The sequence below is a fragment of the Pomacea canaliculata genome, linkage group LG6 (genome assembly GCF_003073045.1).
Source record: "Pomacea canaliculata isolate SZHN2017 linkage group LG6, ASM307304v1, whole genome shotgun sequence".
NCBI classification, from domain to species: Eukaryota; Metazoa; Mollusca; class Gastropoda; order Architaenioglossa; family Ampullariidae; genus Pomacea; species Pomacea canaliculata.
The window spans coordinates 172,623-197,828 of record NC_037595.1 but is presented as its reverse complement, the minus strand read 5'-3'; the positions used below and the strand labels follow the sequence as shown (position 1 = coordinate 197,828).

General features: G+C 40.4%; 1 protein-coding gene and 1 long non-coding RNA gene across 16 annotated transcripts in view; one reads left to right on the top strand and one right to left on the bottom strand.

Moving 5' to 3' along the window:
* Positions 1–25,206, top strand: part of LOC112567040 (dystrophin-like) — a 172,543-nt gene that overhangs the window by 105,574 nt on the left and 41,763 nt on the right. For all 15 annotated transcript variants that reach the window (XR_003099724.1, XM_025243511.1, XM_025243515.1 and 12 more), the window contains 9 exons: positions 68–212; positions 1,636–1,785; positions 2,547–2,735; positions 2,982–3,189; positions 4,317–4,528; positions 6,218–6,335; positions 8,559–8,770; positions 11,540–11,694; positions 22,160–22,349. Coding sequence is in view for 14 of the 15 variants with exons in the window: in XM_025243511.1 (XP_025099296.1) it covers positions 68–212; positions 1,636–1,785; positions 2,547–2,735; positions 2,982–3,189; positions 4,317–4,528; positions 6,218–6,335; positions 8,559–8,770; positions 11,540–11,694; positions 22,160–22,349 (1,579 nt within the window). In the remaining variant the exon portion in view is untranslated. The remainder of the gene's footprint in view (positions 1–67; positions 213–1,635; positions 1,786–2,546; positions 2,736–2,981; positions 3,190–4,316; positions 4,529–6,217; positions 6,336–8,558; positions 8,771–11,539; positions 11,695–22,159; positions 22,350–25,206) is intronic.
* LOC112567046 lies at positions 11,921–24,266 on the bottom strand. The gene is made up of 3 exons (XR_003099725.1): positions 24,132–24,266; positions 22,111–22,334; positions 11,921–12,491 (listed from the first exon to the last, which is right to left on the bottom strand). It is a non-coding gene; the product is annotated as an uncharacterized LOC112567046 (long non-coding RNA).

Here is a 25,206-nt window from a genome sequence, read left to right as displayed (position 1 = left end):
GTATGCATATAAAAACAGGCATCCGTGACAGGTCTTTTCAGCATAGCAGCCATTGATCCTGTTGCAGAAGTGAAGAAGGAAGCGTCAAGACAAGTGATTTTACTGATGACATGGATGAGTTATTTTTCTGGATTGATGAAACTGAAAACATTCTCACCTCTAAGCTAACCCTTGACACACAGTACCTAGCAGACCTGCTGGAAAAAGTCAAGGTAGAACTATATTTTCAGCATACATGACTATTTTCATGTAGTTTTGTTACACAGGAGGGTAATGATGCTATTTTTGTTTTTAATAAACCTGACTATTCTTATCAATTTTGCATGGTAGACATTTTGTAAGATTTGTTATCAACCTTAGTATTCTTATCACTTAAATTATAGACAGTCCTTAAGATCTGTTATCAGTCCTAAGGTGTTCCTTACAAAGCTAACTGCACAAAAACATCCCTATAATATGTACTTCTTTATGAATTCCTTCCATGGAAATAAATTTTATACTAGCACTTCTTTTTTGTGTAAACCTAAACAAAAAATGTTGGACTCTTGGTGTCACAGTCACAGTTTTACCCCCTTCTGTAATAAACACATTCTTGATGTATTTTGAGGCATGGAAGCAAAAACAAAGCTTTTCAAAAGCTTTACAAACAGGTGTCATTGTAGCAAAGTTTTTTATTTTACAAAACTGTAGAATGTGTTCTCCTGCAAAGCACCTTCAGGTAATGGTAGCAAAGTAGCAAAGACTTTACATGATACCCACACAATAATTGCTGTAGATCATATATGAAGCTTGATTAACAGTATATCAGACATGTATGTGTTATTTACACTACTCAGGCACATTGTACACTGTATTATCCCAAGCTCATCTCTGTTTATCCTGATGCTTTTTGTCTGTTGGTTTACAAACTTGAAGCACCAGTTTTATTGGGTTGGTTTCTACACCATTGGTAGAAAAGTAGTCAGTAGGTGCTATGAACCATAAATTGTGAAAAGTCCTTTTTTGTAGATTTAAGAGATGAAGAAGTCACTTGGATTACTTATTTGTTTATATTTAATTTTGATTTGGCTTTTTAAAAATATGTCTTTTCTAGTTCTTCTTTATTGCAAACTACATCACTATTGACGGAAGACAAGTACACCTAGCCTCCCTAAATAAAGTGTTTGCTACATTTTAACCTGTTTAATACTCATGAGATTGACTCATGTACCTATAAAATGAAATGAGCAACTTTATTTATCCCAATGGACAATTACAGCTTAGGAAGCATGCTCAGATGAAACATGGGGAGTGGGGGGGAGCAAGTGCTAGTTACAAGACAAAGAAAGTAGCTCATCATCTCAAAACATTAAAATGTGCATTTGTACATCTTAAACCATTCATAGAGCACACCTACATCATATACCCTCACGCTCACACAACCAGCAATTCATCTGTAGTTGAGCATATGGCTGATATGAGTCTATAAATCTAACTGTATATTGCAAAGGATATGAATGTGAAAAAAATGCTAGTTCTCGACAAGAATTACTTAGGAAAACTAAAGAGATCACCATTTCCCTCTTTTAGTTTTAGGATTTATGGTTTATAAGAAATAAAAAGCTACAAGGTCTGCCATTTGTTGTATCTATGAAGGATCGTGAAGATGACATTGCCGCCCATGAGGAGAACCTGAAGGTCATCAACAACAACGGTGCTAAAATATCACAGAAGCAGTCTCTGTCAGAAGAAGATCAAGAGAATATTCAGCGTGATCTCAATAACCTAAACGACCGATGGAAAAAGGTTTGTTGTTCACTTGCGCTCATAGTTTGTTCTTTAGAAACCATTAATGATAATGTTTAATTTTGGGAAGTCTAGAGGCAACCAGTTTCTATTAAAATTTGTCTTCTATTATAGCTCACTTTCTCTATTTCAGCTTCCCTCTTTTCTCTTAAGAGCGGTCCGGTGGCGCAACGGTTAGCGCTGTTAGCGCCTGTCACCAATACAGTGAAGGTTGGCTGCCCAGAGTTCATTTCTCGTCTCGGGCACGCTGATCTTTCTCTGCACGTGGCATCTGTTTACAGGGCTGGCTGCTTGCCGTAATATAGCCTTAGTTGCTGACACGGCGTAAAACACCAATTCTCCCCCCCCCCCCCTCTTTTCTCTTTTATGTCATCCTTAGGATAAACCCAGGTGAACGGGTACCTATATTTATGATAGTTTGAATTCTCCTGATGAGTATTCAAAGCTGATATTTGATTTGATTGTCCATATGATGCAGAAACGTTTTGTCCACCATTTAGTCTGCGCCTCGATTTCTTATCTTTATCCATACATTTCATTTATGTCTGTTATGGTGTTATCTGTCTGCTATTGTTTGTTTCTTTGTCATAGTTTTGTCACCCGTGTATCATATTGTTTACAGAAAAGTGCCTGATGGCTTGGCATTTACGAAAGAAAGCTTAGCTTTTTGCCTTCTGCTACCCCATTCCTAAAAGTGTGCTTAATTTTAAACACAGTCGGGCACAGACGTTCTTGCAATATCTTCCTTCAAATCTTTATAGGTGTCAGGGGAAATATCTCAGTATGCTGCAAAGGTAAAGCAGCGATTGCAGCAGTTAGAAGGCTTGCTGGCTGAGGTAGCAGAGGTTGAATCATGGCTGGTGACTACAAAAGAGCTTTTGGAAACCCAGGCAGCACTTCTCTCCTCAGCCTCTTCCTCAGAGGAGAAGAATTCTGTTGTTGACTCAAAGGTAGAATTTCAAAGGATCCATAATTCATAGCATAGTCCTATCTATATCACGTGTTGACTATAATAAATATTACTATCAAGCTTTAAGATGATCGAGCTGAGATGTGTTTAGTACCACGTACCAAAATGTCTATGAACATTCTGTTCACGCAATAGCCATTATATGTATTTGCACAAAGAACACTTTTTTTTTTGTTGGTGTTGAGAAATAGTGCATTTTCTGGAGCTGTTTTTTGCTTTATCTCAGACCACCCAGTTAGCTGTCCAAACACACCAGGTCAAGATCACAAGGATCAATGCAACTTTTCAGCAGCTGTGCCTGAATGAAGGGCAAGCAGTGAATGTTCCAGCTGAACTCATAGAGCGTATTGAGCGCATCAACTGTAACTGGAATGATGTATGTTGCCTGGCAGATCGTCTCCAACATAATGAAATACGTGATGTAATGACTCCAGGTCAGTATATAATGAAAAAAGATGGATTGTGGTTGTCTGTATTAAATTGAGTGACAAAGCGTAAGTCCCAGTTGTCTATGTCATCATCAGTGGCTTATTTTGGGTCCTTAATCTATGGTGCCAACCTCTCCAAGAAACTGAGTTTGTGCAGTCGAAGATTTTTCAAAGCGAAACACTTTATTTACAGTTTTATACAACAGTTTCCATGTGCATACACATTGCCAAATCAGCGACGTGCTGGAAACACAATCATCAGTGACACATGCTCAAACTACTCTAGCAGCGACTCCTGCTACTTAAGCAGCAACACATGCTTCACAGCTCTGATCATAGCGACGCTCGCTAACTAAAGGCGACACACACCCACAATAGCATCCTGCAACTCTCTATTTATAGTTTCATTCTGTGTCCTCAGGCTCATCCTCGCTGCTTATATACAATGTACAATGTCATCTTGATACATCTAGCCTTTCCTTGTTAGGCACGCACTGCCACCAAATATTCCAGACACCAAGGCTTGCATCAGTCACACTCATGCATTCGCTAGAAAGATCTAGACGGGCCTAGTCACAGCCGTGTGGCTGTCACAGGTGGGTCAAATGAAGGCAGATACCTCATCAAAGTGCTAGCAGTCCCGGGTGACACCTCGCACAGACCTCCACAACATTTAATTCTTAACACAGTACCTACACACCTTCATAACATGTAGAGTAAGTGTAACCACATGGTTGTTGATGTATGGTCTTTTTTTTTAGCATTACTTTAAAACCTTTGAACACTTTGTAGAGAGTGAAAGATTGGCTGTAGGTAGATCTGATAATTGATTAGAGATATTCATAACAATTTATAAATCCCATGAGCTTTGTTATTTGTTATAGGAATAAAAGCATTCTTCATTTTCTATTTTCACTTTTAAAAAGCTGGGGATTCATTTAGCTAAATGTGTTACCTAAAGTGGGTTTTTCCTTTTTTTGATGACATTTTACTGCTGTAATAAAAGCATATAACTTCTGATAGTGTTTGAATAATTACTTCAGCTGCACTGATGCATTGTTGTCTCCATTTCCATATGTTGAAGAAAGATATTTTGATATTTGGATCAAAAACGTGGTATTCATTTGTATTAGTAAGAACAGGATTACAACATCAGCCTGCTCCACCATTGCTGGCACCAGTTCTTCCAGCAACTACCATTTCTGAGTTAAAATCATCATGGCCAGAGTTCAGTAGATCTGTTCAAGAGCTGAAGGAATGGCTAAATTTACTCGATGACCTTCTGTCTACACGTGTCAGTGTGTGTGATGTGAGAGAGGTGGAACAGGCCTTGACCCATCAGAAGGTCAGTTTTGTTTTGTTTTTTCAAACGTAGAAGGGGGAACAGTTTATTGGGAACTAGTACTTATTTACATTCTTTAGTTTCACTTTCTACAATGTTGGACATTTTATCCTGCCTCCAAAGACTGATTGCTGCTATTTTCTTCAGCAAGCCATTGATTCACCACCAGTGTTTTCTCCTGTCTAAAATCGCTTATGATAATCAAATTCCCCCACTCCTTGTTCCATGTGGTTTTATAACATTATAATTGAAATCACCATTCCTTGACTCATTGTTAGCCCTTCAAATAGAATAGACAGTTTATGAAGTATTAATTCTCAGAAATAAGACTCATAAATCAAATGGTAAAATTCAGTTTTTGTTGTTTTTTTTTTATGTAGGAGTAAAATGAAACAAAGAAGCAGATTAATTAGGTTAGTAATAAAATAAAACCCTAGAGAATAGAGAATATCATATGGTGTCTATAGATCATTTTATATGCAGCTATGGAGATTTACCATCCCACATGTATTTTTAAAGTATAAGGAAAAGAGCCCCAAAAGAGAAGAATTAAAAAGGTCTTAAACAAATATAAACTTAACATTAAACTTAAGTTGCTCTCTCAAGCCACCTAAAGAACTGTGGCTCACTGTACTGCACATTTACATTATGAACAATATAGTATTAGTATCATGATATTAATAATAGTTGATAAATATAATATCAAAAGGCAGTCTAGAATATAGGAACAGTGGAGCATAGAAATCTGGCAACCAGTTTAGCATGCTATTGCGGACTTGGCAGGCCTCCTGGACACACTTTAACAGCCCACCAAGAACAGTAACCAGTGCCAGCAGTGTGAGGGAACTACAACTTTTTATGGCTTTTTCTAGCATTGATTTTTTGGGTAGCTATAGATGCCTTCTTAGAGATAGTTAAATGTGTCAAATGTGCTGGCTATACAAGGAATCAAAATGCACTGTACCATGATGAAGTTATCTAAAAATAACATGTAGTCATGGTAGGATGTGTGATCAAGTTGTTTCCCCATCTGTGGATAATCCAGTCTTTATACCAATCTCTGAAAAGGTTGTGGCCTTCAATTTGTTTTGTACAACTCCACTTTATGAATGTTGAACCATGTCTGCGTTGTGATTAGGTGGTAATTGCATGCTCGCCTCCAAGAGTCAGACCATCCTAATGAGGCTGCCATTGCCAGTTCCTTGTAAAAGTCATCTTTTACATAGTATCCTTAAAGAGTTGGATCATCTTCAGAATGTTTTCCTCCAGAAGTCATCCATTACCTTAATTCCATCTCCATTAAAGTTACTGTCTGCATCCTGATAAGGTGGCCATCATGTGTTTCTCTCCAGAGTCAGCTTTCTGTCCCCTTTTCAGATCACGATGTGTTCTCTTTTATGTTTATGATCAAATGTGTTAAAAATTGGATCTAAGACATTTATGCATGGTATTTTTTCATGATTATTCTTTTGAATACATGGACAGAAGTAGCTCTTTGTCCTGATCAGTTTGACCTTACAGTTCACACCTTTGAATGATCATATCTTCATAACTCTACAGCTCAATTGCTTTGATACACCCATATTAAATGAGCTATTCTATACCTCAGTTGGGTCGATACATCTATATTGAATGAGTTAATCTTAATGCTTTTTATGAGTTTCTTGACTTGCATGGTCTGTTGAATTATAGTCATTACTTCAAGACATGGAGAGCCGACAGACCCAGCTGGAGGAGTTACTGACCACAGCTGACTGTATGCAACCCTTGGCAGGATCTCATATTGAGAAACAGCATGTCTTGGAGCAATGTGAGTCACATGAACAACATAGCACAGTTACTGTTTATTGTATATTCTTCTTGAAAATTTTCTCTAAAATACATGTAAAATTTTCTGGGTTTTTTCCTACTTTTTTTTTTAAATTGAAGATTAATTATATATATAAAAGAGCATTTTCGGGGAGGGTGTATTTAGGGATAAAATTGTCCTCGAATACTTCAAGAAGCTTTCGCTGAAGTTGATGACTCCAGACACTTACCAGCAATGGACTGGCACAGTGGGCTGCTTAGGCCTTGATAAGATGAACGATGAGGGCCTGATGCTTCTAGAGTTTGCTCAGAGCCACAGCAGGTTAACCCCTGCAAGTATCCTTCACCATCACAGGAGGTCAAGGCTGGTGACCAGGCATTCTCAGAATGATTTAATCCACAATCAGATCACCTTCATCTTGATGCAGAAACATTTTATGTTAAACATCAGTCAGGCACAGATGATGGCATATCCAGGTGTGGATATCAATAGTGATCATTATCTCATCTTAACAAATCTTAGGCTGAAGCTGAAGGTTTGAAGCATCACCTATCCAATTCTTGAATTTGCTTTGACCTAGATAAGCTGCCTGACCAAAATGTTGCTGAACTCTTTCAGGTGCAGAAGGCAAATTCGTCACTTTCTCTGATCAGGTAAAAGAATTAGTTCTGTCCATGACTCAAAAGCTCCTAGGATGTCAGAAGGCAAAGAATCAGCGCTGGATCATTAAAGAGGTTCTCAGCCTTTTATGAATGCAGATGGACCCTGAAGAGTGAGAGGAAGAGCAATTATCAAGCATCTATTGAACATTAGAAGGTCAGCCACGATACCAGGAAAAACCTGCACCAAGGAGAGATGCCATGAAATAGACAAAGGGATGGATTAGGGTGACAACAGGAGAGTGGGAAGTCTCCAGGGGTTGATAACAACCCAGTAAAGTTTTTTTAGACATGGAGAAGAAGAGACAGCAGTGAAGGCACTCAGTGCCCTGTTAGAAACTGTGGGAGATCAAGCAATGGCCATGAGAATGGACATAATCACTGGTCATAAATATATTTATAATTGGTTGGGAAACATTAAAGACCATCAGGCTGCCATTTGGGAGACCTACTCAAAGGTGCTCTTGATCAGCCTAAAAGGCACATTTTTGCTGCTGCTACATCTCATTGTCCAACAAGAAACAGAGCAACCCTGAAGCAGCTGTCAAGTATTGCAAAGTCAATTATGGGATTAGGAAAGGGATAAAGGCAACCAGGATTGAGGAGAGGTGCATTGAAATTGATGAAGGGATAGCTTGAGGGGAAGACAATCAGGCCTTTCACTTACTCAACACCCTCAACTGTTGTGTTACTCAACACCTTCACAAATGAGAGGACGGCTGGGTGGCACAAGGGTTAGGACCTGTCACCAATACAGTGAAGGTTGGCTGTTCCAGGTTCAGATCTTGTCTTGGCCGCGCTGTTCTTTCTCTGCATGTGGCATCTGTTTACAGGGCTGGCTGCCTTACCATGATATTCATACAGTTCCTCTGTAATTATTATTAATATATAAATCCTTATAATTATTAAAGTATTAACATATTTCAAGAAAATTAATTACCAGTATGGGAGTTTTCAGCTGCTTGGCTCAGAGGTCCTGTACACTTGTCTGCTGTCCACTGCAGTTGACCTTTGAATGACTTCCAAGCACACTATTCTTTTGATTCACATTCCTATTCTAACATAAATAACAAAGAATTTAACCCATTCTTTCATCTATTCTTCTTTCTTACTGATGTCAGGAGATGTCCTTAACAAAAGAGCATGCACCCACACACACATGTATTTTGGTATGTAGATATATATATGTACAGAATCACAAATAAATGCCAGCAGACTAGGGAACTTGTATCTTTGTGCTCTCTTTCACAATTGTTAAGAATTGCCCAGCAAATTGTTAAGTTTATTGGGTGGTGAACTGAAGGTTTGAAAATTTAAGCAACAGCCTTCTTAACTATAAAATGGTACATTCAGTGTAAAAAAATTCTTTAATGGACTAAGTTACTAAGATGGAAATCAGTCTGATGTTTTTCTACCATTGTAAGGGAGATGTTATTCCTCTGTTCTTCCTGAGATGTTATTTTCCTGTTTAACCTGATGTGCCATTCTAATAGTTTATAAAAGATTCAAATATAGCTTTTGCTTTAAAAAGAATATATATATACACATCTTGTGTGGTCAACAGTGGGGTCAATGCAACTTCGCTGGAAAGCAGCACTAAATCAGGCCTATGGTCGCAAAACACAGTTGGAGGACATGTTGGTGGACTGTAATCAGTTTCACCACTTACAGGCTGAGCTAGATGGCTGGCTGGCTAAGGTGGAACAAGAACTGGATGCTACCCTTGGCCAACCACAGTCACTACAACATGCTGACACACTACTGACACAGCATGAGGTATGTGAAATGTTTACTCAACCAGTCACTACATCAGGCTGAAGTTAGTCAACCATTCACTGCAGCATGCTGATGTACTGCTGAAGCAGCATGAGGTATATGACATTTCTAGGCACCCTTGATTTCCTTACTGTAGTCCATAAGGAAACAACTATATGTTGCTGAGAAGGCCGATGGATCTTTCAAAAGTGAGTGTGATGGTAGTATAGTGTAACTGATGTATGCTGTAGTAATAGCTGATGAAGGACAGTAACATTAATTGTATTTAATTAAAGTGATAACTGATGCCTGTCCAACAGCTTAATAGGTGTGTACTGTACTAAATTGTAGACTGATATATGGTGTAGCCATTGAGAGGTTTTTTTAACACTAAATTGCTTACTTTGATCATATAATCCACAAAGTGCAATAAGATAACAGGCATCTTTATTTTTGCTTGGGCATTGAAAGTGGCTGAGGTATGAAATATACACATAATTCATAACACAATATTTGTGCAACGCTCACCCATATATCATTCCACAACACTTTTTTTTTTTCTGAGCAGCTGGTGCAGGACAAAAGAATGAATGACAAAACTGGTGATTTCAATGCTAACAAAGTAGATCAACATAAATCATTGCCTCACTCACCTCCCTTCAGGCTAAAGTCCCTGCACTAACATGAATCCTTCCCCCTCACACATGCATATGCACACAAGCCTTGTAAAAGTCTTATGAACATACATATGCACACAAGCATTGCTGCAGCAGTGTTATGGACACACGTCTGTTGTAGCAGTGTTATGGACACATGTCTGTTGTAGCAGTGTTATGGACACACGTCTGTTGTAGCAGTGTTATGAACACAAGCCTGTTGTAGCAGTGTTATAAACACAAGCCTGTTGTAGCAGTGTTATGGACACATGTCTGTTGTAGCAGTGTTATGAACACAAACCTGTTGTAGCAGTGTTATGAACACAAGCCTGTTGTAGCAGGATTGTTATAATTTTTCTGCCTGTTAACAGCTTGGGCAAACTCAATCTGTCACTAGATAGAAGTGATAAATGATAGGATGAATTGCCCCGATTTATGCTAGCATCCTCCCATGTCGCCTTCACTAATGTTCACTTCTTCTTTATAGCGCATTCTTATTCCTCTAATTCAGAGGGTGATGCTTAGGACTGCTTTAGTGACAAGTTCTCAAAACCAACTTATTTACTTAAAGAAACTTGATCTTTTGAAGGCAAGAGGGCCTTGGTGGACTTTTTTTTAATGATTTTCCAAATACTTAAAACTGTTAGTGTTTTTGAATATTGTGCTATTAATGTTGATGCTGGGGTCCACTGCAGTGCTATTGACGTGATGCTGGGGTCCACTGGAGTCGTATTGGGAGAAGGCTGGGTACAACATTTTAGTCTTTCCTAGTCTGCTGGCATGTCACAGTAAACATGTCAAGCTGAAGGTCTTTATTTGTGTGGGCCAGGAGGGCACAGTCATCAGCAAAAATGGCTTCCTGCACAAGTTTGTGGAGGCACTTTGACTTGGCATTTAGGTGCCTGATGTGGGATAGTAAGCCATCCAGATAGTATCTAATGTAGACACCCTCATGAATATTCTGGATGACACGTGACAGTATACAAGTAAAAAAAAAAAAGGTTAAACAAAACTGGAGCAAGAACACATCCTTGTTTGACACTGTTTGTGATGACGAATGGTTCCAAAGGGTAATTTCTGCAGATGAACTGACCTATCATGTCATCAAGGAGAAATAGTATTATCTTTACAAACTTTGGATGGACAGCCATATTTTGCCAGCATATCCCAGAGAGCCTGTCTGTTAAAACCATTATCAGATCTGTAAAAATGGCATATAGGTCTTTGTTCTTCTAGGTACGTTTCTCCGGTATCTGTCTCATAAAAAATATCATGTTTACACTTGGATATTGTCAAATATCTCTGTTGCCCTGGATCAAAGAACAAATCTAGGGCTGCCAGCATGCAAGTTCATGACTACAGCCACCTGTTACTTTACTAAAGCCCCATGACTGCAGGGCTTAGAGCAGTAAAAAGATGGGAATGCATGACACAATGAAACCTGTTCATGAAGTTATTTTAAGTGGTAGAGCTGTTGCATGGAGGCAGTTCCACTTGCTCAGCTTGAGATGTTGGCCCAGTGGCATAGAAAAACCATTGTGTCTGGAGACCTCCCCTGCTGCAGTGGATGACCAGGACTTCCACTGTATCTAGTCCTACCTTGAATGCCCCACAGTGCCTGCTGGAACTGTAGTTATAGCTGATGAACCTTTTTGTGTTTCTTTCCCCCATCCAGTTTTCGCGTGTGTGGGATAGACAAGCCCTCTGTCACTAAGGGTTTTTAGACCTGATGGCTACCTCTGCAGACTTAGAGGCATGTTGAAGCCATTGTGCACATATTATCTTAAGGTTAAACTCGGACTTCTAACTCATGTACCATAATGTGTGCCACCCCCCATCATGGACGCAATTGGCTTTATAGGCCCCAGTTGTTACCCACCCATGGTGGGCACATGCATTTTGAAAGCCCTTACAGAGGTTATTCAGTAGAAACAGATGAGATATGACTACTTGGTGATAGAAATGTGTAGTTGGGTGACTGGTCAGAACAAATGAGACCTGAGTGCTTGGTAACAGAAGTGTACTGTAGCCAGGTGACTTATTGTTACATGGCTTTTAATTTCATTGTTGCCTTCCTCTGCTTTTCAGTTCTTTTATTTCCAAACTGTCTCAGTAACATGACTGTGCATTGCAGTTGCTGCAGGAAAACATCAATGCTCGAAAGTTCACTGTGGACAACCTAAAGCAGATGGCTGAAAGAATGATTAACAAGTACAGCAAGGATGACTGTGCTAATACTCACAATCAGCTGCAACAGTTGAGCAACCGGTGGTCCCAATTACTGAATAGGTATGTTCATGTCTGTGATATGTGATCAGCTTGCAGTTTATAGCACTTACAACATAATATCATTTCTTTTGTATAATATCAATATAAGTGCTAGGGAAAAAGTGGTGGTGAACTGAAGCGACGAAGCATAAGTCCCATGCACCTATTTCATCATCAATGGCTCATTTGTGGGTCCTAAAACTATGCCGCCAACCTCTCCAAGAAACTGAGTCTTTGTAGTCGAAGATATTTCAAATGAAGCACTTTATTTACACCCTTACACAACAATTTCCACTTTTATATATGCTGGCAAATCGGCGATACATCAGCAAGACAATATCAGTCCATGCTGAAACTATTCTAGCAGTGACTCCTGCTACTTGAACCAACACATGCCTCACAGCTCTGGCCTCAGTGACACTGGCTAAAGGCGACACATGCCGGACACAACAATCTAGCGGTGACATGCACCAAATACAAGCTAGTGGTGACACATGCCAAACACATAAGCACAACTCGCACCCACACAACAGCTCCTGCAGTTCTCTACCACTTTCACTCCCAGTACTTTGACATTAGCTCTCAAAACTTGTGTACAAATGTTAATGTTCAAACATCCAGCATCTACTCGTCATACATGCCCTCTCCTGCACCGAACATTCTAGGTATCAATGCTTGTATCAGTCACACTCAGTCATGCACCTGCTAGTATTGTCCAGGCAGGCTGGGTTACAGCTGTGTGGCTGACGTTGGCAGGTCAGGCGCAGGACTGTTAAGAGTCAGCACGGGCCCTGGGGGTAGAGATTTCTCCGGGCCCCCTGTAATTGTAATTGTAATCATAAATTATTTTCCCAGGATATAATAATATGCTTACAATTCGATTGTCAGTATTTACATCTCATTCAGTAATGTAATATAGACTACAAACATTAGGACAAGCGCACTAGGATCTACATCATTGCTTGAACACAGAGTTGTTTACATGTGAGTGGTTAGTAAGTGAGGAAAACTGACGCTAAAGGATCAGACCTGTAGCACCCTGCTCATAGAAAAGTTCCCACAATGAGGAATGCTACCTCAAACGTTCTTAAAAAGAAAAGGAAAAGAAGAAGGGAAAAAATGCACGGACCAAGGCCCAGCCTCCTTCACAGCTGCAGGGGCCCAGGTACACCAGACCCCCTTCCCCCTGTTTCCCTCTCTCGTCGGACCTGGTCAGGCAAGGTCAGATACCTCATACAAGCGCTGGCGGGCGCTAGGTGGCACCTCACACACACAAACTACGACATCCAGTGCTTACATGTTGCTGACATTTACTTGTCAACTATTATTCTTAATACTTAAAATATTTATCGTAATATTTGAAAATTTGTAATATTTGTAGTTTTTGTAATATTTTGAAATATTTTATGTACTTGTAAATTTTGAATGATACCTGATTTAGCAGCTTGTACTTATCTGCATGTACCTATTACATGCAGCAATACTGTCATCAGCATGTTGGGACAAAAATGCATGCACTTAGTACAAGCAGCACAAGTGTCATCAGCATGTACCTAATACAATCAGCGCTACTGTCATCGGCATGTTGGGACAAAAGTAAATGTTCTTGTTAAAACTTGGGAATCTAAAGTCGTTTGAAAATAAATATTTGTTGTAGTTTTTGCCAGTAATCATTTGGTGAATTGAAACAAAGAATCAGTGGCAGATTTTTTGACAGATACCAATGTTGCAGGTCAAGAAATAAAGTTAAATATTTTGGAGACAAGGTTTTGTCTTGTTGTAAATGTCTGTTAGCATAACACTTTATCACACCTTCAACAGTTTAAAGTGTATGCATAATTTAACTGTCAACAGTATCAATATTCTTCACTGATACTTTATTTTGATAGAAAGTTTGAAGAGAATCTACAGAGCAGCTTATTAAAATTTTCTGCTATTCTTATGACCAAACTTATAGGTTCCTTTAATATTTTTATGAGTCATCATGGGTTATCAGTGTCATCACCAAATGTTAATACTGATCAAGCTGTCCTGTAAATATAAACTGTAGTATCAGGTTAGCAGGATGATGTTAATAACAATAATGGATATTTGTAATGCGCAGCACCACAACCAAGATAGATTGCACTCGCTGTGCAGACCAGTAATGATAAATGAAGATAGTGGATGGGGAAATATATAGAGGCACAGAACGTAAAGCAATGGATGAAGGTATGAAGGATGCTGTAAACAGTTGGTGCCGTGCTTGACAGTTAACACGTCCGTATTAATGGAGTTAAGAATAGTAATTTAGGGTTAGTACTTTGTGAACAGATATTCCACTGCTTATCAGCACAGAGGGAGGACGTCCGTTGTCCCTATGTGACTGTCTTCGTGGGAGGGAGGATAGAATGCGCCAGTCTGATGGGGAGCCAGGGTTTAGGGCAGGAGTGTGGACAGACAAGATTTCAGTAAACTAGTTTGGGGAGGAGCCTTCAAAGAATCCATAGCATAGAGTTGACAGTTTGTAGCCTATTCTAGCTTTAACTGGCAGCCAGTGAAGAGAAGGAAGAAGTGGTGTGGCGTTCGCATTTGAGAGTCCGGAAAACGAGACAAGCAGCTGAGTTCTGGACTTTCTGAAGCTTGTGGATGAGGTACACTGTTGAAGATCATCCATAGTCTTATATCAGAAATACAATCTTGGATGCTCTGGATAGCAGTGTGTGCCTGAGAATGAGAACAGATGGTATACAGCTGAGTGTCAGCAAAGGATTGATCAGATACAGAGTGAGATTGAATTAGAGTAGTAAGTGACTTAGTGTACATGATGAAGAGGATGGGACCAAGTACAGAACCTTGGGGGACTCCTGAGTGAATAGAGACTTGTGGAGACATGCGGCCATCCATTATAACCGACTTTTTCCTATCTGAGAGAAATAACTGAATCCAGTCGAGTGGGGAGCCTGAGATGCCATAGAGAGTACCAAGTCTATGAATGGGAATACTGTGGTCTGTAGTATCAAATCAGCAGACAGGTCTAATATGGTGAGAAATGAGATGACACCTCTATCCAGAGCAGACAAAATGTCAATTGTCACCTTCAGCAGGATGGTGTCAGTGCTATAAAAATGGTGAGAAACAGTCTGTAATGGAGAAATCAATTTTTCAGAGTTAGGATAGAAGTTGCTTGAGAACTATTTTCTCAAGGATTTTGGAATGAAATGGCAAGTTTGAGACTGGATGGTAATTGTTTAGCTCGCTGATGTCAAGGGTAGGCTTTTTTTGTTTCTTAGGCTGTTTTGAATGTAGTTGGGAAATTGCCAGAGGACCAGCTGTCATTTACTATTTTTGTGAGGGCAGGGAGCAGGACGTCAAGACAGTCTACCACTAGTGAGGTGGGAACTGGGTCCAGTAGACAAGTTGTGGGTTTTGACTGGAGTATGATGGTCCTAAGTTCACTTTCTGAGATTGGCTGAAAGGAAGCAAAGGAGCCAGATTGTCAATGTGGTTAGCAAGAGCTGAATGGTCCACAGGCAGTTGATCAAGTTTAGCCTTTGGATGTCAAAAATATTGTGGACAAAAAACTCGCCAAAGGCTTCAGGCAGTAAAGCAGGTGCAATGATCGCAGGCAGTTGCAGCCTGTTTGTGCAGCCTAACAGGTGGTTGCAGGTCCTAAACAGTCATCAATTAGATGAGCAATACTGATCAAGCTGTCCTGTAAGTGTAAGCTGCAGTATCAGTTTAGCTAGACAATGCTAATATTTATCAGGCTGTCCTGTAAATGTAAACTGTTGTATAAGGTTAGTAGGGCTATGTTAATACTAAACAGGGACCAAAAGAGAAGCCTTTAATAGTGAATCAGACTCAAACCCTTGTAAGTAGGTTGGTGTATGTGTCCAAGCATACCCCTAAGCGAACCTCAGTTAATGCATAAATTAATAAATTCATCACCAGAATTATTTGTTTTCTTATCAAGTGAATGCCAGTCAGGTAGAAGTAGTAAACATACAAACCTGTCTGTTTGAGTATGTATGCCTGCCCTTGTGAGCAAAAGAAAAATTTCTGTCTTGGGTATCCTCAACAGACAATAAAGTCTGATTTGATTTGATTTAAAGCATTTCAGATGAGCAATATCTATAGAGATAAACCATGAAAAGATAAGAAAGTTGACAGTTTTGTTAATTCTTTACCATCTTTACTGATAACATTTTCAACCATTAAGTTTTGCTGTCATTTAATGGTATTGCCCATTACCACATCCTTTAATAATGAACACTATCATCCTTCATCATTTTTATTGATGATCAGCTGCAGCAGTCTTTTACTATTTTTGCTTATAATTAATAATTTAAACCATTATCATAGTGATACAAGAATAATTTCATCAGCACTGAATAAATCAGTGACCACAACGGCATATTAGCAGCACATGTACATTTTTAGAGGCAGGATACTTCCTGCTGCCAATCTAAACATCATCATTCATCATGCCACCCAATGTGGTGATGAAAAACATAAACATGAGGCTTTGCCAAGTGAATGCTGTTGCTGGGAGCTAGTGTCCATGGAAACCAAAAGCAGGTGGTACAAAGTCTGCCCTTGGTTCCATGAAGGCATTTCTGCTTTGCCTGAGGGAGCTGGTGCAAAATATAGAAAGCTCTCCTCTTGCTCTCTCCATCTCCCCTCTCAAGTGTTGTTTGTGGGGGTGTGTGTGTGCACACATACATATACACTCAGATGTGTTGCATTATGCTTTTGGTGAACTACGTATATTTATGTTGCTCCTCATCATTTTCCTGTGTGTGGAAGACAGATGTTGATATGAGTAGCCAGTGTCTTGTGGTCCTTAGCCAAGAATTATTGTCAGCATAAAATGCACTCCACAGTGGAATTTCTGTCAGCAATGTGAGCAGTCTGATACTGCTATTCATATGTTATGCTGTCAACGGTGGTAAGATTACCTCAGGATTGAAGTGTCGCTGTTTGTATCATAAGCATGAAACATGATACTGGATGCTACAGAATGTTTCCTGTACAGACAACATTAGATGGGTTTTTGTGAGGTGATCAAGAACATTACATTCAAGTTAGGGATGGTGTAAATAACACTTCCAGCAGATGTGAACAATCAAAAATGAAGTGTGCAACTGGATACTAAACATTTTTTTGTTGTTGAAGCAACTACTTTTACTACCACTCTTTGTTGGTTTTACATTTAATCAGATGGAAAACGAAATCAGTGATATGAACATGATATTATGGACCAGTCTTTCTTTAGCTGGGATAAGGCATCCGTGAAGCCCTTACCGACCTTTATAAACACAGAAGAGCAGAATCTTATTGACGACAAGGAGTAAACCTTGATAACCACAGTATTTGAAGCTTGATGAAGAACTGGCCTCATTATTTCCGCTATCAGTTGACTGCTATGTTGAAATTTGAAATGTTCCTTAAAGTATATCAGAGTGAAAATCATACTTGAACAAGTCATGTGACATCATCAGGAGAGGTCAAGTGACTATAATAAGGTCATGAAGGATGTTTATAAAATTCAAATGTCACAAGAAAATCTCAAGAGACTGTCAGATTCATCTGCAGGGTCAAGAGGTTTTAGAGACGTAAAGGAAGGTCACTGAACAACTGTCACCATGATGTCCAAGACAAGTATCTATAAGTAAGATAAAGTCAAGTGACAGTAAATGACCTTTGACTTGTCATGTGACAGTCATTTGACTTGTAAATGACAGTAAAAGGCATTTCACTTGTCAAGTGACTACGAAAGTCGTTTGATTTGTGACCATAAAAATGTGCTCATCTCTTTTTATGGCAACTGTTAATGTAGTCTTCGTTTGTCAGTGATGCCAGCCGCATTGAAGGAACATTCCTCATCAGTCTTGCTACTGATGTTTGTGATGTCTGTCAACTTCTGTAGATAATATTTATAGTAACATCATCACTTGCTTACTTTTGATATCCCAGAGTGAAATTGTATAGTACAGAATACACCGCACAGATCACAGCTGTTTCACATTGTTGGGTTTCTGCCTAATGGTCTATTATTAGATCACCCTGTTGCTTTTTTCTTTCTGTCCAAGGGGCCATCTACATAACTGTTTATGGGAACTAGTATCATCTGTTAGTTTTGTCAGTTGGCAGAACACACCTGGTTTATTGAATTTGTAGTGCAGCACACTGTTTTTGTGAGCACATAACACATTGATGTTTAAAGCAAATTTCATATTTGTTTGGCCCACAAGGTCTACAACACTTTGCAGCTATTCTTACTTTTTAAATCTATCACAGAAGTACCTGGGCAAGATGTCATTCTAAATAAGTATCATGTATTGAACAAAGTAGAATTGTTAACAAGGTGTCAAAAGTGAGATAGGTAAGAACTCTGGCAACCCCTCTAGTAGGAAACAGTTACAAGAAAACTTGTCAGGCATTTTGTTTTTGAATAAATCTAGGAAAAAGCTTGCTTTTCTATGAACATTTTGATTGTGAAATCACAAACTTGCAAACTCTTTTACTTCTTTTGTAAATAACATTTTATTGCTCTGGTCAAATAGTTTCAGATTGTCCTCCAAGCACTCTCTAAATAAAAATACCCCATACTCCTCACTCACATTTTTTTGATAAATAACCATTTTTTCCTTCTGCCAATTTCTCCTACCACATTACTTCATGCGAGCATCAGAGGTATATTCACTTAAAAGGCAAGGCCTCTCTGTTGCTGAAGTACTCCCACCTCCACCACCATTTATTGACACTTCCACAATCAGTCAGTGGACCCTTGACCGGCAATGGTCGCATGGATAGACGCGGGAGCTGACGGCCCGCCACTCTTGTCTATTGTGGGCAATAGTCAGCAGGTCCTGTACAGGATGACCGCTCCAGTCTTTGACCTTCGTAAGTCAGTTCTTCCTCTGACCACTGTGCTGTGGTGTCAGCTACCCCTCCCCTTCCCCCAAGGTGCCTTGGAGGATAGTCTTCGACAAGATGTCGTGCCGGGTCACATGGCCAAAGAAAACCAACTTACATTGCTTGACTTTTGAGAGTAGAGGTTCCTGGTGTCCTACGAGTGTCGCCATCTTGTTTCGTACAAAGTTGTTGATTTTATGTGCTCTGTGTAAGATCTGGAGCAGCCTCCTCAGGAACTTGCCTGGATTCTCATTTCCCAAGCAGAGTCCACGTGTCACATCTGTAAAGCAGGATTGGTACTACCAGGGATTTGTACAGCTTGTACTTGGTAGTGAATCTTGTGGCTATGTCAGATCTATCTAGTCTAGCCATTACAGCTGTTGCTGTTGATCCTGATGTGGATATCTGGGGTAGAGCTGCCGTCCTTGGAGAGAGTGTCTCCCAAGTATTTGAAGCTGCTGACCTCTTCGAGCTGTACCTGATTCTTGTAGATCTCTGCTTTGCCACTGCTGTTGATCGTATTTTTTGTTCTTTTCAGTGCTGGTCTCCATTCCATATGCATTTGAACTGTCTTTCAGTCCGTTGGTGAGGTCTTGAAGTTCTTTGTTAGTGCCTGCTAACAGGTCTTGTCATCTGCAAAGCATAGGTTGCAGATTGGTCTTCCACCAGTGGAAATGGAAGTATGATGGTCGTGGAGAGCTTCAAGTGTGATGTTCTCCACGAAGATATTAAACAGCATGTATAGGGGGCATCCTTGACATACGCCTACAGTGGCGTGATAGTAAGCTCCTTTTTGGTTGTTCAGCAGTACTCTACTGGTTGAGCTATTGTACAGCACCTTGATGACCTGAACAAGGCTTTCAGTGTTGAATGCTCACATCACATGCCATAACCCTAACCCTGACCCTGTCAAATGCCTCTTTAAAGTCAATGAAGTTGGTAAAGGTACCGCTGATGCTGAAGATGCTTCTCTATAATGATGTGACAGTTGAAGATCTGCTCAACTGTGCATCTACTTGGTCTGAGTCCAGTCTCTTCTTCTGCCAGCAGCTCTTCTGTGGTTCTGTATGACCTTCAGCATGACTGCTTAGGTGGCTGAAAAGGCTTGTAGTTGTGTAGTTCTGGCACTCCTTGCTGTTTCCTTTTTTTGGGGGGAGGGGTATGATTAACGACTGCGTCCATTCTTTGGACCATTCCTTGTGTTCCCAGACTCTGTGGCACAAGACAGCCAGGGCTTTTGTATTTTCTTCTCCACCCTGCTTGAGCAGCTCAGCTGGCACATGATCAACGCCTGGCGACTTTCCTTCCTTCAGAATGTGTACAGCTCTTTTGACTTCTTCCTGTAGGACTGGTAGGTCTGCAGGTTCACTGTTTCTAGTCTGTTGTTTAGGAGGATGTTGGTGTTAGTCTTCAGATGGAAGTTGTACAGGTCCTTTCACTATTCAGTACATTGATCGATTACATTGCTTTTTGTGAGAAGGTGGCCATTGCTGTCTTCGATGACTGGGGTCTTGTGCTGATCTTAGTGAGGGTCTTAAGAAGTTGGTAGGTCCTCTTGCTGTCACCTCATGTCATTCCATCCTCTAGATCCTGGCATTGGCTTTTAATCCAGTACTCCATCGCCTTCATCCCTTTCTTGATGGCACAGTTTACTTCTTTGTAAAATCAAAGCAAATTCAGGGTGTGCAAGAGCTGCATTGCTTTCATCTTCAAGTTTGTTAGAACAAGCTCATGGTCACTACCTGGGTACACAAGTTCCACAATGGTTATTGCCTTATTCCTGTCCATAGTATAGATAGTATAGATGTATTTTTCCCCTCAGGAAAGTGTCTGATACAGCAAGATCAGGACTTGCACAAGGAAAAGACTGCACCAAGAAGTTTTTGGTGAAAACTATGAAAATTTCAGCTTGAGAAGAAAACATGAAAGCTTTTGTTGCTTAGCAGAATGACCCCCAAGTTAATGTTCACTACCAAAAAGACCCACCATTTTAAACACCTACAATGGAACATACAGCAAAGGCAGAACAGTTCAGAAACTTTAGCCTGATGCCCTCTTTGCAGGTGTCTGCATCCTTATAGGCTATGCAGATTGCAGTTTGGCATGCAATGCCCTACCACAAACTTTCTGGAGCTGTACAACTGTTTGGACTCACCATCAGTCTTGGAAGAAAACAAAGTTCTCCAACACACCTGATCCCCTTGCTGCCATTTATGGCACCATTCTCAAAGTAGTGCCAGACTTTAAATATTTGACAATGACCAAGTAAAATTCATTGGATAAAGCAGTGCCAGACTTGAATTACTTGGGCAATATTCAAATAGGGTTCATTGGACAAAGAAATAAATGTTCAAATCTTCAAGGTAACCAGGCAGTCAGCAGTCTGAGCATCAAAGTGCTCAAGCAACATAACATCAAGGTGTCTAGGATAATACTAGTTTACACACCCGCTGTTCTATCACCTCTGCTTTCTTCTGTAAAATATGGACTTAACAGACCCCACATCATACAGTTTCAAGCATTTAATATTTTGCTGTCTCCACAAAATCATGAACATTCAATGACAAGTCAGTGTCCAACTTCAGAGTCCTTCAGAGAGCTCATGGGCCCAGGATTGAAAAAGCCCTTATGATATCCAAAATAAGCTGGTTTAGTTTGGGTAGTACCAGAATCCTTTCTCCTACTATATGGTCAGCTTTCAGAAAGGACAATAAAATAGGTTGCCCAAAGAAGAGATACAAGGATTCTGTTAAAGCATATCTGCAAAATAGCTTCGCCTTATTCAATAACTTTGAGAGCACAACTGGTGACTTAGAAGGGTGAACATTACTGTGTGGAATTCTTGCTCCAAGGTCAAGGAGCACAAGGTAGTCAATACACTGGGCAATAACACCTCATCTGATGACTTCTAGTTTCACCTACCCTGTATGTGGTGGAATCTGCTCATCCATAATTAGTCTCTCAGTCATCACAAAACTCACACAAGGACCAACAGAAGAAATGCATAATTCATCATTAGCCATGTTTGTATTAATGGACTACCAATAATAATAATTTTCTCTCCACCTTTTTATGTGAAAAGAACATGTTCTTTGAACAGATGATGGATCCTATCCCATTAACTAAATCCTTTCATGCTACACAGATAGTGAATTCTATTCATAATGAGCATGTTCATCTGTCAGCTTATTGTTGCTTGGGTCAAAAGATAATGTGTTGATCCGGTAATATTTCTATCTGTGAAATGTGAAAATTGCACCAGAAATTGTGAGTTGAGTTTTAGTACTAACATCATTACTTTCAGAGGCAGAACATTTTAGTGGCTTGTTGAAGATTTGCCATGGTTAGGCAGTAGTACCCATCCATACTTATAGCATTTACCATCTTGAGTGGCTTCTTAACTGGGGTCAAAATGAGCTCTTTGTTTTTGAGACCAACTCTCATCAATATTATTGACTTTTTATTGTTGTAAAGTACTTTGAGACCAACTCTATTTGTTATATTATGTCTTGTTATTGTAAAGTATTTTCAGCCTACCTTTGATGATAGAGGTATTGGGATCCATTCATATAATGATGCTTTTCAGATTGGCTAGCAGATGGAAATCATTGCAGAGTGACCGCAGTTCCTTGCAAGAGTTCCAAGCAGCAGTGGATGATTTTCTTGGACGTCTTGTTGCCATTGAAACTAGTCTTCAACGACTAGCTGAGGAGACAGAGAAAACAGATGTCGTGGAGAAGCGAGAGCTGGCCCAAGAGTACCTGGAGCAGTTCAGGGTGAGTAGTTATCATCAACCTGCATCTTGCTTATCTGTTCACATTTCTGCCAGTATTTACAATGTTGATATCACTATCACACTTGTGGTGTTAGATGTAATCATGACGGACACTTTCTTTTGGCCTTGTAATCCTGCTGTGTTGTCTAAGCACAGTTAATTAGATGTGTATACATGCCTGAAACAGTGTGCATACACATATACATGCACATAAATGCTTATTCTCTAATTAACACAGTACATACATACACATGCATGCTTAGTGAATCATTAGCATATACATGCATGCGTACTCTCCTAACAGCTATAATTTGGTATATGTGGTTTACACCCACCTATTGCTACAGTTCGACTTTTCAAACTCCTATTAATGTGGGGAAAAAACCTAAAATTGTCTTGATAAGAACAGACAGTACAAGACTTGTACAAGTAATTATTGACAAGAATAGTCAGTAGTAGGGTTGTGCAACTTATTTATTAAAAGCTCATCAAGAGCAGTCAGTACTAAGGTCATACTACTATAATGTATAAGTATAAGGGCTGTACAACTAGAATGATTTATTAAAGGCTCACATTAAGATATTTTAATAGTAGGGTTGTGTAACTATATGTAAAATGGAGTTGTACAACTATGAGTAATGTATAAGTACTAGGGCTATACAACTAATAATTATAAGTAATGATGTGATGTGTATATGAGTGATGTGTAAGTACTTGGCAATACAACTGGATGTAATGTACAAGTACTAAGTTGTACAACTATAAGTTATGAAAGTAATGATAAAGGTTGAGCAATCAATACTAGGGTTGTACAACCATAAGTAACATATGAGTATGAGGTCCATACAGATATAAGTAATGTACAAGTACTAGGATGGTAAAACAAACAATGATTATTTACTAAAGTCTCAGCAAGTGCAGGCAGTATAACTGTCATATATCGTGCGCATGTAGTCAGTAGTGTTTCCAAAGGACGCACTCAGTGAGGTTACAGTGGCGTAGGGTTGTACAACTATAAGTAAAATACAAGTACACGGCCCATACAGATATAACGGTATATATAACTGGGTGACCTGTCCTATGTCGTGCGCATGTAGTCAGTAGTGTTTCCAAAGGACGCACTCAGTGAGGTTACAGTGGCGTAGGAACCAAAGGGGCAAGGGGGGCAGCCACCCTCCCAAGCAAGATGCTGAAGAGGATAGAGTTTGAGCCGAGCAGTTTGCTAAGTCTGGAAGCTGATGACATGGGGTGGCACACGAGACTAAGGTGGCGCCGCCACACTCTGTGTCATGGCTGCCAGAGAAGTCAGGCGGCAGCACCACAGACGGCGTTACACAAGTATCCTGCGGCCACCATGCGTCTGCACCACACTGCAGCAGCGGCTCTTGCTGCCAGCATTTGTTTGCGTGTTGCTACGGCACCAAGGGCTGGAGGAGGAGGGTGTGTGTAGGGGGGTGGGAGGCTGCACAATGAAGGGCACCGCGCGCCCGGCGGTTGTTAGCGCGCCGTATGACGTCATGGCGCGTGCAGGCGGCCAAGTGCTGTTACTTGCATGCACGGGATGCTGGATGCTCTTGTGTGGGGTGGGTTGAGGATCTCGGCGTCCCAATTTGTGTTTTTGATTTCATCCTCCAGTGGCAAAAGTGCATAAGTGCACGTTTACTGCAAGCGGGGGCAAAGGGGGGGAAGGGAGCGCGACAAGCGGGTGCAACGTGCGGCCAGCTGCAGACGGATGCTCAAGGCCGTGAGACGCAGGAGAGGTCACGGGGTCAGGTGGACGTACCTTTTGCCTTCATCGACCGGCATGACGATGACACAAGCGCCAGCCTGGATGATGTTACGCTCCGACCGTGCACGACAGCTGACGAGTGGCTGAGTTTGCGATTTGCAACCATGCGCGACAGAAAGGTGGGTTGCCGCTTGAGCGCCTCTCTCGTCCTTCACTCTTTGGTGGCGTCCACATCCGGTGATTTGACACAAGTGTTGATGCAGAAGATGGGACTGTCCTTAGCGGAAATGGCTCACTACACCAGGACAAATAGCCAAACACTGATATCGGCAGCAAAAATCTGACGTTCAACTCACTTCCATTCTCTTTCCATGACTATCACTCGGTTAATGTATTTCTCTCTCACTTAGATCGATTCACATGAAGCCTCTTCTATAGACAACAGTTGTCATTTGATGTCAGGTCATCAAACTGGGGGTATTGCTGTGATGTGATGTGACATCAAGTCCACAAATGAAAGGCATGGCAACACAGTACAGGCGATATTTTATGATGACATGATTTTGTCAGTGTCAAGTCTTGTAGAAGTGGCCCTGGTATTTGCTGGAATATTTTTGGCAAGCGCGCAGGTGAAAGAGAGGGATGATTGGAGTCCCAGCAAGAATGCCTATGGTGACTGGTTTATCAGTGCTGGGCAGAGGGGCACATTGTTACACAGCTTTTGTCACAGCCCAAAGTGTCAAGTGTTGTGAATCTGACCTCATACTTAGGTAACGACATTCTGAATAGTTACTTGGTCATTTGATACAGAGGCAATAACTAATTCAATATCAGAGTATGCAATATATGTTAGGTCTTCATTTGTACTACTACCTACTTGCTGCATTTCTTCAGTGCTACATATTAGTACCATGCTATATATCTACCTTACCATACAAGTATACAGCAACTTTCATACAACCCATAGAGCTGCATGCTTGCAACTTTCACACAACTCACAGAGCTTCAAGCTTACGTGCAGGAATGCTTCATTCCTAAAGGCTGCATTTGTTACCTTAGCTATATGGCCATAGCTTTGATCAGTGAAGCTGCAGTTGTCCCTTGTCCCCTCAGCATATGATGTGAGAAA